Source organism: Branchiostoma belcheri, unplaced genomic scaffold (genome assembly GCF_001625305.1).
Source record: "Branchiostoma belcheri isolate BF01 breed outbred unplaced genomic scaffold, Haploidv18h27 scaffold3, whole genome shotgun sequence".
NCBI classification, from domain to species: Eukaryota; Metazoa; Chordata; class Leptocardii; order Amphioxiformes; family Branchiostomatidae; genus Branchiostoma; species Branchiostoma belcheri.
The window spans coordinates 7,168,575-7,186,583 of NW_017803909.1; the positions used below are offsets into that span (position 1 = coordinate 7,168,575).

The 18,009-nt window shown below is 40.8% G+C and overlaps 1 protein-coding gene across 2 annotated transcripts in view; it reads left to right on the top strand.

Moving 5' to 3' along the window:
- The window catches only part of LOC109473772 (breast cancer anti-estrogen resistance protein 1-like), a 44,594-nt gene continuing 26,585 nt past the window's right edge, over positions 1–18,009 (top strand). Inside the window, exon 1 of one of the 2 annotated variants that reach the window (XM_019773810.1) lies at positions 1–442. In XM_019773810.1, coding sequence (XP_019629369.1) covers positions 428–442 — 15 coding nt within the window. In that variant the 5' untranslated portion in view covers positions 1–427. Of the gene's footprint in view, positions 443–7,760; positions 7,877–18,009 lie in introns of those variants that run through there. The other variant, XM_019773809.1, reaches the window with a different exon arrangement.

The following is an 18,009-nucleotide window of genomic DNA, read 5'->3' on the forward strand; positions in this document are numbered from 1 at the left end:
CCAGTCGTGCAAGCTCTACTCAGTCAGTTTGGGTTTGAGGCAAAGGCGGGTCGAGGTTGTTGTGTCCGACTTGGCAAGACAGGAAACTTGCCGGACAGCTACTTTCCTCACCTTTAACGCCCCCGGAGAAGTGGAGAAACAGCAGACACAGCGACTGGATATGTCTCTCGGACAGTGTACGGCTTCTGCGTCCAACCGTGCTGTGATCTTTTTCTGAAGCCGTGCGGTTCGTGTGTCGGATTTATTCCCTCTTGGACTCAGAAAGTTTGCCTGGACTCGGGGAAGGTTTCATTCTATTCCTGGACTGTTGCTGGTTATTTCTGGACCGGGAAAAGCCTTCAGAGTTGTCGAGGAGGTTCTACGTTTGTGATATTTGAACTGTGGACGAAGACGCTAGCAGTGGCTAGCTGGAAGCAAGCCGAGGACCATGACATCTGCCCCGGTAAGTCCCGCACATGTCTGCAAAACAACAGGGCGGTTTGAATGACCTGGAATAAAAGCGACCGTCCCTTGCCGATTTACATTTGACTGGGGTTGTCCTGCCTTTGTGTGAATCCTGTTGATTCACTGCCGTCTGTTTTGACCAAACCCAGGCCACTATAGTCCTGTTTTTCACTGGTTTTCGAGTTTAAGAAAGCTGTTGTTGCAACGGTTCGAGCGAGCAACAGTGGAAGTCAAACTTTGTGGGAGGGGGGCAGACATATCCACTCGACCAGTTGTAAACAAACTCTACTCTTGCGTTTAAAAAAAATGTAAACCATTCTGAACTTTTGTGGCTACGTTACACGATTAAGTCAGTATTTTATCTATAGTTTATACTAAATTAAGGTTATATTTGGGGAAAATGTGGTATTTTTTTTATCGGGGTCTTGCTGTGAATCACAAGTCGGAGGACTTCCCGCCCCTCCCCCAGCGATTTCTGGCATTCTGACCGACCCTGGCCGTGTTTGGGATTGAGTCAACAGTCGCCCCTGCCTGTTTGTAGTGGGTTGGTATGCCACTCCGGGGGAACAGTCCTCTCTTCCTGTGTGGGAAGTCGTTTTCGACACTCTATCCAGCCGTCCCCACCCTCTGTACCTACTAGTCACTGCCGATTCCTGACTACCGTCCAGACATTTTCCTGTCTCCTCTCTAACCTTGACTTTCTTTACATCTTAGGATGTTGATATTTAGCAGTATATAAATTTGTCGGTGGTTCTACAGTTGTGAACTGACCCTGTACCAACTTTGACATAATTTTTCTGGGCAAATGGACATGTAGAACAACAACAACATCATTACTGTTCTGGGTCAACACTTTGGTGTTATTACATATTTGGGTTTGATTCAATTTGGCACAATTTCACATACGCGTAACACGGTAAACACGAGAGTTTACATTGTTTATGACCCCGTAATGCCACAGTGGCTATCCATGAGTAAAAATGTCCACCAGTGCATGGTCACCGTTTGGGTACGCTAAAAGTAAATGGATGAAATGGATTTCAGTTTTATTTTCAATTTCCGTATGATGGCCTACTAACATACACATACTAGTCACGTCAAATCAGTTGTATATTTGTAGTTTCATATCAGATAATATTTCATTCTCAGTTGTGGCCTCTCGATTGAATGATGTAGTCTTATTGACAACTTCTATTGTACTGAATTACACTGTAATGGGGAAAAGTGGAGTACTTTACAGTTCATAGTTTTAGTCGTAAAATGGGTCACAATCTCCCACTTTTGGGTCTAGTTTGACACATCCGTCAATGGGTACCTTCCAACACCAGTAATGTTTGTCAGACAAGTTTTCTACTTTTCCCCCAAAACAGGAAAGGCTAAATAATAGTCCTGGAAGGCAGCGACAAAGCCTCCGCCGGGCGCACAGTAGCCCCCTTTATCACATCTCTTCTGGTGGCAAAGCAGACAGCAAGTAGCCTGGGGCAGAATCCACTCTAATTCATTCAGTACCAAAATGAGATCACCATTCCAACAAGTAAAATGCGCTCTCCATACCCATGCTATAGGGCTCAGCGGCCACTCTTGATCTCATTTCGCATGCAATAACAATGCTGCCTGAGGCAGTGTGCATGAAATGAGAACTCAGATTTTAAAGAGGAATAAATTGAAACATGCCAGCAGCACTGGGTCACAGATTACAAAATGATAACCCAGTCCAACTAGCTGGAATTGAAGAAAGCTCTCGGCAAAATTGGATAGGACATTATAGAGATATTAGGCTTCATGAAAGGGATCAGAGAGAAGAGCAGAAGGCCAGAATGATTAGGATGACACTAATCCAGTGTTCAGAGTGGTCATTAGGTTGTAATCTGAAAGTCATATCTCACACTAAACTACAGTAGTTGCAGTTTAACAAGTAATATAGCCAGTAAGTTACTGTCTGTGAATTCTGTTTGCTTTGTCAGTTTTGTATTTTGATATAGCATGTCATTAAAGGAAAAATGCTGTTAGAAACTTGGCAATTGTAAATTGCTAAAAAAAAAGAAGACAAGTCTTTGAACAGTTATGATTATCACGCTGGCACCACTAGAGTTATTCAGGAATTGATTCTTGAACAGGACACTTTTGTACAAAAGGTTCATGTCTGGACTCCATAAATCCTAGAGCAGAGTCACCATCAACAAATAGACATGCATGTTTAGACTCCTAACACTGTACTTCAGGTAGTAACCATTGTCCTGCCATCCAAAGCTGATGGAAACCAGCGCAGTCTGTGTCATATACTTCAGCAACGCCAGCTTGACATTGTTCTCAAGCAATCCAAGGTTGGCACAACTTCTTGCAGCTGCTCGGGTCTCCGTGGCAACTGAAGAAAGTCGTGCCCCCCCAAAGGGCGACCACCCCTCCATTGAGTGTGGGGGTAACAACAGAGCCAGGCATGGCTGTGTGATTGTGACAGTCCTGTTTTAAATTTCAAATCAGAAAACAGCCACATGTGTGGGAGATTATGTATGGTCAGGTGCAACTGGCACCAAGGGAGCGCCCGGATAGGAGTTACACAGGTGGTGTTTTCGCAGAGTCGCTTTGTGAGGACGCCTCCATCAGGAAGATTTGTTGGCTCATTTCTCTAGCGGTGCTTACCTTGCTTTTTGAGTACACAGCTGACATAGTTTAGATTTAGTCTCCCTTTACAACTCAGGAAAAGATAACTGTTTGCATAACAGGTAGGTTATTACTGCAGGTGAGAGCTTGAAATCGCAGGCACATATGGATCCCAAGTGTAGGGAACTGTTTACTTTATACATATATCTGTAAACAGTGACATCTGTAGGTCAGCTGGGAGCTCATCGCTACTCTGGTGACCTGTAGTGTGGTTCAGTGGAGGTAGGGTCCAACAGATGTCTACAGTATCCCCCTCACACCTGCTCCAAATGAGCCGCGAACACAAGCACTGGCAGACCTCAGGCAAGGGGTTACTGCAAATATTCACAATGTCAAACTCAGATGGCTCTCGTGAACACTCAACATGCTGGCATGCTCTTTCTCTTTCTAAAACAAAACTCATCCGAATCACAAATATAGTATAATTGAGAATTACAAGGCACTATAAGTTACACAAACAATATCCCATTAGCTTTTAGTATGTTCCACTTCATTCATAACAAACAAATTTGATTTGTTAGTCTACTTGCTACCTGTAATATAATTTTGTAAACTCTGAAGAATTTAGGTATTTCATTATTTCTGCATTTAATATCTAAAAGTGCTATAATGTTGGCTGATAAGAATACAGCATGTATCTTAGTAATGATTTTGATACATCATAATCATGTGTTCCATTCTGTGTTGCCTGTGTAGGAGCTATATGATTACATTACTCATGATTACCCTTCATTGCAGGTGGGGGCACCATTAGTAACTTTTAGATTAACACGATTATCAGCGATATCGCCTGACATATGGTGTCCAGCATGGCTGTCCCATTTATCTGGACTCCCCACTAAACAGTCCCGACAAGAATCAATAACCAGAGGGGAAAGATCAGACAAACGTTAATAACCTGTTGTATTTAATCAATCTGCCAGCTAATCTCTTAAGCCTGCCGGCCAAACATTCCTGTCCTATTGCTCACTTAGACGTGTGAAGTCCCAGATTTAGGACATTTCGTAACCAAAAATCATGTATCCGCAATGTATAGACTATAGACCAGGGCACAAAATACATTTTTGGGAATAGGTGCACTGGTGTACCCAATCTAGAAAATTAGGGTGCACAAAATTTTTTGGGGGGTGCACCATGTAAGATAAAATAAAGAGAATGTCAGCAAAAACTAATTATGTTTAATGTAAAGAAAAGTATAGTTAAGAATACTTAAGAATAGGCTGTCTACCACTATACATTTGACACATGTACTAGTAAACCTACTGGGTGCACTGGTGCAACTACAGAAAAAACTTGGGTGCACAGCTCCAAATTTGGGTGCATTAAGGTGCACATGCACCCAGTATTTCAAGCCCTGTAGACTAGTATATATGTTGAAACCCTTTCTTTGCTGACGTCTGCTAAAGCTAACACAAATGTGTAGATGTACGTAGATGGAAACACACTGGGTAGAGCATTGAGAGTTTAGTTTGACGTATGAATTTTGTAACATATGTACCTCATGTTGCTTACATAATCTACCAGTCTTTTGTGGACATTAATACTTCACATGAAAGAATGTTGTACTGCTTATTTTGTGATAAAAATTTGATATCGTTGAGAGACTCAGCTTGTACTCTGGACATGTGGGTACTTGCTTTAGATGTTGACTTAGCATACATAAGCACTTCAAAGGCGATAATAATCTTTTCTGTCCCACACTGTTGAATCACCCTCCACTGGACTGTATTTCGAGATGTCCCCGCCCTTATATCAATCCTTTCATGTGGTTTTTCTCCTTCAAATTCTTCTCTTTCCTTCTCCCACATCAAAGACCTCTGCCTTTCACAAAATTTTTCAGTATCCTGTGGCAGGTTACAAGTAAATACAAAGCAGACTGCTGTCTCTGGCATTGTTTAGAAGAAACAGGGCGGGGTAGGCACTCAGACATCTCTAGAACCAAACGCAGATAACCTAAGAACCGAATGCCGTATCCCGTATCAGAACATTATTGTCTAACATAACTGTGTTGATGCTTGAGTGATCTGGGCCTTTCGGTGTCAGCGTCCAGTGACTGCTAATGCTGGTGATGTGATACAGGATTTGGCCATAGACTAAGTAAAGGAAAACATGGACCATATTGTATTGGGGATGTCAAGAGCAGAGGTGACGCTATTAAGGGGGGCCTGCATGCCCTTTTCCGTAGAGCGTAATCGGCTGTTTTAGTTCCACGTAAAGCATAGATGGACCGCTCTAATTCAACGTAGAGTGTAATTGGTGCATTTGGCGTAGAGTGTATTCGCCGTTTTAATTCTACGTAGTACGTTGTAGCCGCTTGGAATTTATCGTAAAGCGTAATCGAGAGATTTCCGAATTCAGCTTAGAGCGTCGTCAGGACCCCCCATGCAGGCCCCCATTTAGGCAGGCAGGTACACGTACTTTGCAAACCTCTCATGTTTTCTGTAATAAAACACAACAGATTCTGATTAGTTTTCATGCACCAAATATTCCTTCTAAAAACAGCAAACCAAGTTCAAAGTTGAAGTGATAATTCAAGGCAATATAAATCTTGTAGAAAAAGCACTGGAGAAAAATCGGGATCAAGGTTAGGTCATCTTCAAACATGTGAAAAGAGGTGGAGCAGGAAATGGCATTGTTTTTTCTCTCAAGGTTTCTTTGGGCAGCAGAAAAGTGAGCTAGCGACCTCCCTGTAGGCATTCTGTGTAGATAAGCATCATCATTCATCAGGACAAGTTAACCTTAGCCATTTAACCTCCGCACACACACTACCAGCACAGTAAGCTATTGTGGACTGGACAGGTGTTATCTGTAATCAATGTACATGTACTGTACACCCAGCCTTGTTACTTTACAGACCTTGGGTCTAGTCCAGATTTGGGGTCTTTATTACTTCAAAGGACTGTGTGATTAGTGCTTATAAGGTGTACTAGCTTCGTCGACCTTGAAGTGTGAGGTCAAACGAAATTCCCAAGTTGAAGGGATTTGGGTAGTCCCAAGGAATCTTGCAGTGTGGCGGAAATAAGCAGTCTGAGACCAGATATGTGTCCCTCTTGGGGTTTGCCTTGCTGACTATGTAGCATGTCAGAATGTTGCCGTGAGTCTTGTTTAGCAACAAGTTATTCTTAGGATGGCATGACAAGTTTGGTCTTGCAGATTGAGCAATCAGCTTACTAGCTAGCTTTTGTAAAATGATGAAAAGTTTATTGCAAATTGCAAATTACAAATCGTAAAAGAACATTGAAACAAAGTATAAAATAACAAGAGTCTACATGATGAAAGGTAGCTGTCTAGAACTAAAACTATGTCTAAAACTATGTCTGAACTGAAGGGTTTGACTTCTCCTGTAAACCATGTAATGTCCCACCTTTTCCAATGATAGTATTGGCTGTGATGGTTACTTGGAACTTCATATTGTATGGAAAACTGGACATTGGAATTGTGTCAAAGTTTGAGACGTTAACGATAATCCATATGGAAAGTTCCTTCCTCTAGCAGTTTGGCAGCTGTATAGGCTGGAATATGATTCAGTAGCCAGCTATGATATTATGAATATAAACATCTCGATAGGAAAACATCACAGTTTTGTTTTTCTTCGTTCTGATTCAGAACACAGGGATTATGCAAAAGTTTGCTCTATAGTGGTAGAGGGGGGGTCAGACAAATCAATTAGGGTTTTTGGTCACACTTTGGCCCCTTCCTTTGTTGTGGGCCCACTTGGCACCTGCCTGTGAGATAGTGGGTGAATGGGAAGTGTGCCACGTCATCAGCACCCATTGTCTGTCCCTGTTATGCTAACGAAGGAGCAGTAAAGCCATTTTACACCAGCGGAGACGCAGAGCTGGGCTACACAGCCAGGGGCCAGACGGAAGGCTGCCTGCCACCTCCTTATCAACTGTTGCTTACCATATGCCATTTACAATTCTAGCCAAAACACAAAAAAATTTTTCATTTTTTTTATATCCCTAGGCCGTACCAATTGAATTTGTTGTTTCTCAGATTTTTTCAGAAAAAAATTTAAGTGACAGGGCGAAACAAAAAAAAAACAGGCCAAGGCACTCCATGATAGCCTTATGATATGAGCCTTGAAGTCAACATACCAGGCTGGTTTATAATCAAAACAATAGACTTTCAACTTGTAATGAAACAAAGTTGCATTGTTACATTATACAATTTTAACAACTAGAAATAAAAAAAGACTTTCTTCTACCGTTGGTGCCAAAATATGTCTTTCATTTAGCATTTTGCAGTTAATTCAGAACCTAAAATCTCTTATTTTTTAGGCAAATCAGACAAAAATTTACAGGGCAAATCCAAGAAACAACAAATTAAATTGGTGTAGCATCATAAAAGTTTTTTTGAATTTGTTTTGCCAAAAGTGAAGAGTCAGAAATGTAGAGATTACAAAGAAACTGGCATGTTGTGGTTTGGACAAGAGGTAACACCATTTCCTGTCACAGTTTCAGAAGCAAACGTGACATTTACTTATTGCGCAAAACCTCCCCACCAACCCCACCCACCAAGAGTTCTAACAAGAAGCACATGTAGACTGCACATCCCAGGATGTTAGTATATGATTCATGAATAAACATTGCTGCAGATTTGAACAGCTTGGAAAGCTGGATATCCCCACTCAACCCTGATCTTCTCTAGATAAATTGTTAATTCCTGGCAAATAAGTCACTGATACTTCCTGAAACTGCAAAAACTCTGGCTTCCTCAGTAGTAGGGAAGACAAGATAGCAGAAGGATGGGAGCATTCAGAGCATCATTGGTAGGTTGGCAATCTTAATACTAAACTTTTTAACTTCTTGGTTTTTGTAGAAAAACGTTGAACTTTATTCCAACACACAATTTACAGAGAGATAAAATTTTCAGGGACCACTATTGCCTTCATCAGGATAATTATGTGTTGGAATAAAGTTCAACATTTTTACTATGGTTACTACCAAGACAAATAAACTTTCATGATAATTCTTGGTTTCTGATCTGAAAAGATGGCAACTATCTTTTTTGTTTCTTGGGAAAGTGGCGATATTGGTTGGTTTACTGTTCATAAACATTCTATCTGAGGGCCCTTTCTTGGAAAGATGGTAACTTCATGTAAGAATGGGTTCTGAACCTTGCATAAGGTTTTTAGGTTCAACATCAAGGTCTAAACATTGCAATGTTACAATGCCTGTTTGGCTGTGTTGTCATAGTTTCTTAGACCCGAAACCTTAATGCCCTTTCTTGGAAAGAAAGGGAGAAGGTTGTGTGTTGAACCTTTTTGGTTCTATGTCATGGCCTTTTCTGGGAAAGAGAACAACATTGGTATGTTGGCAGAGTTAAGTGCGTACAAGGGTCACTCCAGCTGTCAAAAGATAGATATTTTCAAAGAAACATTCAAGGTTACTGTTACTGGAAACGAAACATTTAGAAAACACAAAAATCTGTGGTTCTTGCAATAACTCAGCTTGGTTGATGTAACCCAATTGGAATGTGAAGTTAATCTTGGGTCCTTAGTATATGTTGTCAATGCTTATCGAAGCGGTATGCCAGGAATTCTCATGTAGTCTCAACTAGAAACAATTTGATTATCAGGTTTCGCATTTAGTATTTTCTTACCTGTAGTCCTTACAGCAAGGAAACTAGACGATAACACAAGCACCGTGGTCTGTTTTCTAGGTTGCAAAAAATATTGCTCCCCTTTTAAATTTATCGCCAATTTTGATAAATTTAACTGTAATATTCAGAAGAAAGAGAGGATATTTTAGAGGGTAAAGTCCTGATTGAAAACGTCTCTTTCCAACCAAAACACTGCTTGCTGATTCCTATAATCGCATTCCCCATTCGCTGCTGCCATGGTAACGTAATTAAGGGCTGTCTTTGGATATCCGTGTGTCGCCAAAAGGGTAACAATAACAAATGGGCAGAATACAAGGAGCAACATACAAGCATATGAGTTATTATTAGTCTGCAAATTATCCATGGAGGAAAGGCCAATAGGGCCAGTTGCTATCACTGATGAAATATATCCAAAGCCCTCGAAAGGTGGTTGCCGGTATAATTTCAAAGGAACAGGTTGGAAGCAGTTGCCAAGTTCATTTTCTAAAAGGTTTTGCGGGCACCGGGGTTAAGAGACTTAATTATGTAGGCTGTGTAGGTTGTAGAGATTGTTGGCATAAGAAAGTAGATGTTGATAGGATAGACCAATCTCTGAGGGAATGATCTCATTGGTTTGCGATGGCGAGCGATTGTTGGTGTGTCTTTTGGGACTTGGTGTGGGTGGCTGGTATATACTCTACTATAGACCTGTTTTGTGCTCAATTCTCCACAGACTTTCTCCTGTGTTATCAGATATAAAAACCTCATTGATGTACTTGATTAACGAGAAGGGTTTTAGGCGTAATAGTCTCAAATTTTGCTGATTGGCAAGGACAGAGGCAGATTTTCTGGAGGGCAGGCATAAAGATGTCAACCGCAGGATCTGTGCAATGTGAGGTAAGGTTTCCGGTACTGCTAACGACTGATAACATTGGGACATCATAACTTACCGATCTGTTTTCCCTTTCCTGACATGAAGGGGCACGCATTAGCCCATGCGGTCAGATAACACAGATCCCCATAGCCATATACTCATGCCCCAAAGAACTCGAGCTTCTTATATGGTCATCGCACGGTTTGGCATTTGGTGGGCTGTGGAAATGGGGTCGAACTAGAAAAGCAACCCTTGTCATACTAAATAATTTCTATATCTCAATTCTGTTATCAGCGTAGCCTGGTATGTGTAGTTAGCTACTTGTGGCTGGGACTGTAGAAAATATACAGGCGCCAAGTTCACGGGTCGAGAGGGTGTATTTTTGGAAGGTTGTGATGCCGTTTTGGGATCTGGTAGGATGCCACAGCGCTGGTTTTGTGAACTAAACCACAGCAGGGGGCCCATGTACCAGTTCTGTCTGCTTGATTAATGTCACCCAACACTATATATAACAGAATGGTAGGATGCACCCAAAAACTGTCATGCTACCGACGCAAACAATACTCGGTTCCATGTCCCTTTGAAGTGTTCCATAAAGACATTTATGTTAGTCTGGGCTTTTGTGTTTTTGGGCACCATGTAGAGAAGATGAGACAACATAGCAGCTGTACTGTATCCACCATATGGCTCTGTTCCAAACTTCTATAAAGGTGGACTCTATCATCAGTTGGTAGAAATAATTGTTCAGTGTTGTTGTTTGAAACAAAAGAGTACAAGTATTTGCACAAGTGTAACTGTTTTGTACTCCAGTTACTGAGTAACTAGCTGTTGCTAATAGCTACGATGTAGACATAGAAGTATAGTACATGTACATGTAATATGGTATTTCCTGTGTTTTTCTGTGGACGTGCTTGAAACTTTTTTTCTGTGAGATTTTTCTATTGCTAAATAGGACAGGCATGACCTGTACTCTAGAAAATAGAGAAGTTTTACGCAAAAACAAGACTCTTGTTTTGTGTAATATAAATTTTAGTCAGTGATGTCTTATAAGTTGATTTTGTTGAAATGCTTTCAAAGTCATCAATAGAATAGAAATTATCACTGCAACACTAGCAAAGGGTTTAAAGCCAACTTAAACAAATTTGATTATCAGTATTGTTATTATAATATATTTTACTGCTCTTTGAAAGAAAACACAAAGCAAAGATGCATTTGAATAGGGCCCAGTGAGTTAGCATTGGGCATGGCCGCTCACATGACCCTTCCCTTCTGTTTGTCAGGAAATTCAAATACTTGCTGCTGCATTTGAATATGGCGAGTGTGTTGGTTTTGACACTTAGGTGTGAACTGTGCTTGGCGGGAGGGGGGCATGGTGTAGATAACAAACTAGCCATCTATGCCAAATTTCAACAGATAACATATCAAAAATAGTTTTTATTTATAGGTCTAAAAACTTTTTCACCATTTTTTAAAAATTTCCATAAGTTTGGTAAGCATACAGCAGATAATAATATAGTCTGCTTTTTGGAGAATTCATTTCTGGTGCATATCTTATGCCACAGACGTGAAAGTGATTAAATCACTAAGCAAATTAACAATAATATGCATAGAAAACAGGTAGGAAAGATAGTAGATTCCTCTGGTGACAAAGGGGAATGCATATCATTATATTATGAGATTAGGTGTTGTTGCATGTTTTCTAGGTTGTCACCTTGTCAGTATTAAACATTAGGCACAAGCTTTAAAATAGCGGCGACACAAAAAGTGTTTCTTCTCTTCATACTGTGTGAGGTAAGCCAATAAGAAAATAATTATCAATCTGTCTCGTCCTTATACTCAGTCTTTTGTGCATTGGCATGAGGAGGGACTACTTCGAGGGATTTTTAGGAACCAAAAATATCCTTGGGTATTCTTCGTAAGTATTTTGATGTAGGTTGTCACAATGGTTGGTTTAAGTAATTATATATTTCTGTGGGAGGCTTCTTACACTTGGAGTCAGATGTCTGGCTTGTACTTTCTCTTGAATTCCATGTCTGCTTGATGGTATAAATTGATTGGAATACATGCAGATATATGTGTGGTATATCCTTCATAAGAAGACAGTTTCACCATTGAGACATTTTTCTTATGCAAACAATAGGGCTAATCTTCCAGTAATTGTCCGTTTCCTGAACATTTTTGCCAGTCTAGAAGAAGAGTCTTGGCTTATTTGTGCTAACCGAAGGGTCAATGCACTTTCAGGTTTCAAAAGTGCCTGTACAATACCAAATCACTGGTCTCCTCTGTATTTATACAGCATTAGGCCACACCAATTTAACTTCTTGGTTAACGGATTTTTCTAGAAAAATAATGGAGCGGGCGGGCGAAAAAAAATAATAAAAACAGGTCTAGGCATCCTATTATGGCCCAAAATGGTGCGATAGGAGCCATGAAGCCAACACACCAGGCTGGTTCAAAATTTAAACAAAGAATTTTTAACTTTTAATGATACCATTGCATTGAAAGATGGGATAACTGTAATACTAACTAGGAAGAAAAGGACTGTTTTCAACTGTTCAGGGCAAAATATGAGCATTTTGCAGTTGATTCTGAATTTTTATTTTTATTTGCAAATCAGAAAAAAATGAAGCGAGCGAATCCGTTAATCAGGAAATTAAATTGGTGTGGCCTTATCAGTCAGTTTATCATAACTCTCTTCTAATCAAGTTCTTTGAGCACTTTCTGGCATGAGAGGTGAGCTACTGTATTTGAAGAGGTGATTGACACATTGTTGTTATAAGTGACAGCTGAAAGCAGCCATGGTTTCCCTTATTAGGATGCCTCCAGTGTTGTACTGATGGTGAAGCTAAATAGGAAGAGTTCCCACTGCATACCAAGCAGGAGTCCTGTTTGCTTATGTTGAAGAGGCGACAATGAAGAAGTTTATACGATATTAGGATTTGCACCCAGCAGAATCAAACAAATGATTATGTGCATGCCTCCCTCAGGGGAATGGAAGGAGATGTGTTATTCTTTTCATGCTAATAAGCTTTCCCCAAAATGTGACAGTTTCGCTTTATGAATTTTTTATCGGAATGATGTCATTGTTTCTCAGATTTCTCTCAAAGGCAGTGACTAATATTAGTTGATATTAAATCCATGTAAGAAAGGTATCAAACAGCCTTAGTTGAGATATTTTACTCAGATAAAAGGAAAGATTATCATGCAAAAGTTTTGTCTTGTTCTTTTTAATTAGGTCAACAGAACTGTACAAATGTAGAACCTTCAATGATAATGAAGATCTTGATTGTACATTTTTGTACCCTTGGACTAGTACAGGTCACATGTTCACAAACGTAATATTATCTGATAAGTGATATATAAAAAGTGCACATTCCACTTCCTCTCAATTCTTGGTAATTGTATGAATGTAGGCGGATACAGGATTGTTTATTAAAAGATCTATGATACAGATATTGTCAATACGAACCATATGCAGAATTTGTTAGTTATTCTCAAGTTTTCAAAGTTGTGCAACAATGACTGAAAAAGTGTTTGCAGAGCACATCGGCAGAACGTACTGCACCTGCATGGAACCCGTAATGTATTGTGCATAGTACTTCGGCAGAACGTCTCATATAAGGTCGTATTCGCGCACATAAGGTTAACACTCCATCTGTAGTTCCAAAATGTTATGTCGGAAAAGATATTGTCTGCAACAGGCAAAGTTCCGATCCAAACATCCAACAAAAACTGTGAAAAATCAGGGTTTTCGGCAGGTGCAGTGCGTTCTGCCGACGTGCTATTTCCAGCCATGTTCACCTTGCATGAACAGTGCAGCATGTCCTGGATGTGGTGACACAATAAGCTGGAGTTGTCCATCCGTAAGAGACAGTCTGGTCCCGGTCCACACACAGACAGACAGGATGTTGTGGGGCTTGAACAGAATATCAAACATACAAAGCACAGCGGTGTGATGTAAAGGTAGCTCGAGATATAATCTTATCGAGTTAGAAATCCTATTCGCTTGAAAAAAGTCTTTCTAAAAATTAAAGAACCCACATATTATAGAAGAAGTGGGTAAATTTGTCTTCCACTGCCTAAAAAGAAGAACTCAAACCCAGTAAATCTTGTACCATGCATGTTGTAGAATATAGTATAATGTTAGACGTAGATATAGTCTCACATACCACTGTATTTTCTTTCTTATGTTGTTTGTAACTGCAATTAGCCCTCTGGCATGTATTTGCAATAAACTTTCATTTATTCAAGAGGACAGGGTATAGGCTTCTATTCAAGAATTGGGTATCATCATCATCATATCTTGTCGGCCCACTGTATAAAAAATTGGGAAGGAAACAATATAGACATTATAATTTATATGTACCTAAAAGGAGATCCTACAGAGGGAAGAGTGTAGCCTTGGGCTTTATGTACAAGTCCATTGTAATGATTACTGTAATCGGTGGGTTTTTAGTTGAATATTCCATAGGACCATTGGGATTTTTTTAGATGAAAGTTTATGCCGCAGGCACGTGTGCAAAGCCAATTGTTGTAAATGGTAAAAAAATCCACAGTCTCAGGTGCCAGTTTTAATCAATCTTTTCTGCAGCTGAAATATACATTTCTCATTCGGCACGTTCTGTAAATTTGTTCAGGCAATCTTCGTCGGCTTAATAGATTGCGCTGATTGTGTCTGATTATTTCGCAAATGAGGATCGTTTCTCTGACATTGATACGGATATATGACCAGTGTGTGATGCAAAGTAGCCCAGACAATTATGGCTGATCTGCCAAACGATGTCTGTGTTTGGGTGTGACAAAGTGACAGTGGCCATGATTGCCTTGCTTAGGCCACTCCAATTTATATTCTTGGTTCTGGATTGACATTTTGGCGAGGTATCAACATCAAGGTACTAGTATTCTGTCTGAGAAACTGTATTCAGCAGGATACACTGCATCTGCGTGAAACCATGGTTTCTGAGCAAATGCTTTTTGGTGTTTCTGTTGGATGTTTGGTCAATGCCAAATCAGAATTTAAGCTATATCTTTTCTAACATAACATTTGAAAACTACAGACATGATGCCATCCTTAATACACAAACATGACCTTAAACTTTAAAGGTGCAGTTCATACTTATCTGCCAGTGTGCTCCAAGATAAAGATTCCTATCAAATTTAGATATGATCATCTTCCAGCTTGGCATTTTTTTCTGTCATATTCTTGTGACCCAAATCCCTGTTTTCTAAGAAATGAAATTCTTGTAACTCCTCAACCATACATCATGTAAAGATGAAATAAAAACCATTTTAATTGTCATAACTGGCCCTATCATATGACATGATAATCAACATCCTAGGACAAAAGACAATTTTTGACCTGAACACCCTAGTTATAAGTCTGAGGACCCACAGATTTTATTGGTGTGGCCTTACATGTGTCATTGAAGCCAAATGGAACACGCTGTCATGATAATAGAGCTTACAACCATCCAGGGAAATAAAGGTAAGGGTTAATGGTGGGGCGGTGGCATGAGTCATGTGACCCCAGGCTGTGGCACAGGTACTTAGCACACAGGGAAATCTGGGAGCTCATTTTTAAACCACACTCACACGCTATTGGTTACCAGATTGGTCCTGAATTTTTTATGAGTCGGCTTTGTTACTTACAGCTACATCATCATGTACATCATGTCATGAGTAATCCATGTCTCTAGTTATACCATACTCTCCAAGCAGAGGTTTGGGTTATTTTTGGTGTGTTTTTAGCCTTTTTTAATAGGGTTTCTTTTTTGTACTGGAATTTTTCTTTGGGTTGGGTGAAAGAAAAATTCCAGTCTAAAAACACACCAAAATTAACCCAAATCCCAAACCTCTGCTTAGAGAGTAGCTACAGTACAGGCCACGAAATACGCATCAAGTTCTGCGGGACGTACCGCGATATTCCGCAGGACGTCCCGCAATATTCCGCAGGACGTCCCGCAATATTCCGCATGACGTTCCGCAATCTTACGCACGGCGTTCCGCAATCTTACGCACGGCGTTCTGCGGTATTTCGCAGGACGTACCGCGGTATTCCGCACGGCTTCCCGCAGTGCACCTGAGAGCACTTTCGCAGAACTTTGCGAAAGTTCCGCAGAACACCCCTGCGTAAGGCCGCGTTTCCGCAGAAATACGTCCTTTTCATATGCAGGCCACCCGCGCCGTGGGCGGAGAAAGATCACACCCGGTTTGTTTACATTTTCTATAGCGCGGAGTGAAAATGTTCATGAGATCTGCCGATATTTTTTAACCAACAGTGTGAAGATCGTAAATTCCTGAGCTAGAATGTGGTTTAATAGATTGAGTTAAGATTTCTACCTCTCTGAAACGTGCATGTACACAAATGTATTTATCGAAAACATGATCGCTGTGGTCTGAATTGTTACAGGGTTCTAATTAGCGGGAGCTTTGTTTCTTGATCTTGTGTTTCTTGTTTTGAAACCCACGCTGATCGCGGAACACTTCCCGGTGGAATGAACGCCAAAATTGTGTCAAATACACAATAAACCCACATACAAATACAGTATATATGTATTCCCGAAAGATTCTTTCAGTCCTGAATTTATTTACTAGAATAGTCTATTTTTGGTCGTACAAAACAAAACAGCATTTTGAAAGAAATACATAATTTTACTCTTTGTCCGTCACCGGTACCCCACGCCGCCGCTGGCTTCCGAGCAACAACCAATCCAGTTTTTTAACCGTAAAATTTCGTACAATTCGCAAAGTTACCATTCTGGGGATTTAGATGTTTAAAATATACATTCTAAGGAACAGTTTCGTATGTAGTTTGTGTGGTTTTGAGTTAATTAGCGCGAGGATTGGCGAGAATGCAGAGGGTTCGTAGCGGTGGACGTGTGTTGCACTCGAGTGGGAGGGAGCGCTTCGTAACGTGCGTCCAGAAATGCCGGACAATTTTGATCGTGAAAAATCGTACAATTTGTAAATATAGCGATCTTGGATTCGGATATATTGAGAAATACATTTGTAAGGAACAGATTCATGTATTGTTTGTGTAGTTTTGAATAAACCTGCGCGAGGATGTAGAGGGTGCGATGTAGTGGGTGCGATGAAAATGGAGTCGATTTTTTTGCCAAAAAAAAAAACGGCAACGCACCCGAAAAATAAATAAACACGGTACGGGACAACCCGAACTTGACGTGTTTATGCAAAATTTGACGCAGATTCATTTGTTCTCAGACTATAAAAGTTGACTCTGTGAAAAATTTTGGGATGAAATCGGGACAAGAAAATTACAAAGCCGCGCCGGCCGTGCAGGGCGGAACAAGCTACTGTCGTCTAACAATCTTCAGGCGGTGTCTCTGGGCGGAGTCTCAACTCTTCTGCGGCCAGTCTGGTGGGCGGGTCCCCGTCTGCGCGCTGTGATTGGCGCGCCGGAACGCCACGTGGTCTGCGGCGCCAGGGAGTCTACCAGTGCCGCTGCTGCTACGTGCTGTTACTATGGCGACGTGCGTGGGAACGCCCGGCCCAACAGCGTGGCGAACGAAATGTATCAATTTTTGATGCGTGTCAACAAAGCCATGGGGCGTAAAGAACCCTTGAATTATGCTTCGCGCTTGGCACAATAATATTAATTCTCATATGCAAAAACGTTAGTTCGACTCTGAATATTACCACGAGTCTTCCGTCAGCAACAACAAACGAACGCCTGAATCTATACACGTACACTAGCTCGAATAGAGAACCTAGATAATACTAGTAACGTTAGTAGATTATACTGTATTATTATACATATAGTCGGTAAAGATCGGAACTGTAACGAAGATAGGCGAATATAAATTTGTCACATAGACACCAATCACAGAGCCTCGGTTATAGTCGGTGAAGATCGTGTTTGTAACGAAGACGGGCGAAATCATATTGGAGCAGCCCAGCTAGACTGTTGGCGCCGACGGCAGGGGCGGCAACTTCTTCAAAGGGAAACGCCTGTCGATCAAGTATAATATGTGCGTGTAGCCGGGCTATGGGAAAATGCCTCGCTCTAAAATGTATCACGTAGTTCTGAATCGATAATCACAAACAGCAAGGAGCTTCTACAACATATAGCGTCCTTGCAAACAGGGACAATATCAAACTTCGTTATTTTTGGCCACAGAGTCGAAGCATTTAAAGCTTAAAATTTTAAAAAGTGGTTTCTTCGGCGAAGTCATGCCTTGCAGAAAATGTTGACGATACACATTACGTGTTCGACCGCAGGTCATTGACCTCCAGCTTGCGTTGTTCCAGCGGAGAAGAGCGTCTGGCAGTTTTTATAATAGCGTCAGATTTTGTTTGTTAAATCATACACAGGCATTCATGCATCTATCATTCTTCCAACTAGTTCGTAGTTATGTGAGATGTTTATTGGAATCACACGGATCGGAACAAACTCAGCGTATCAAATAGTAAACATCAATCGCCCAAGC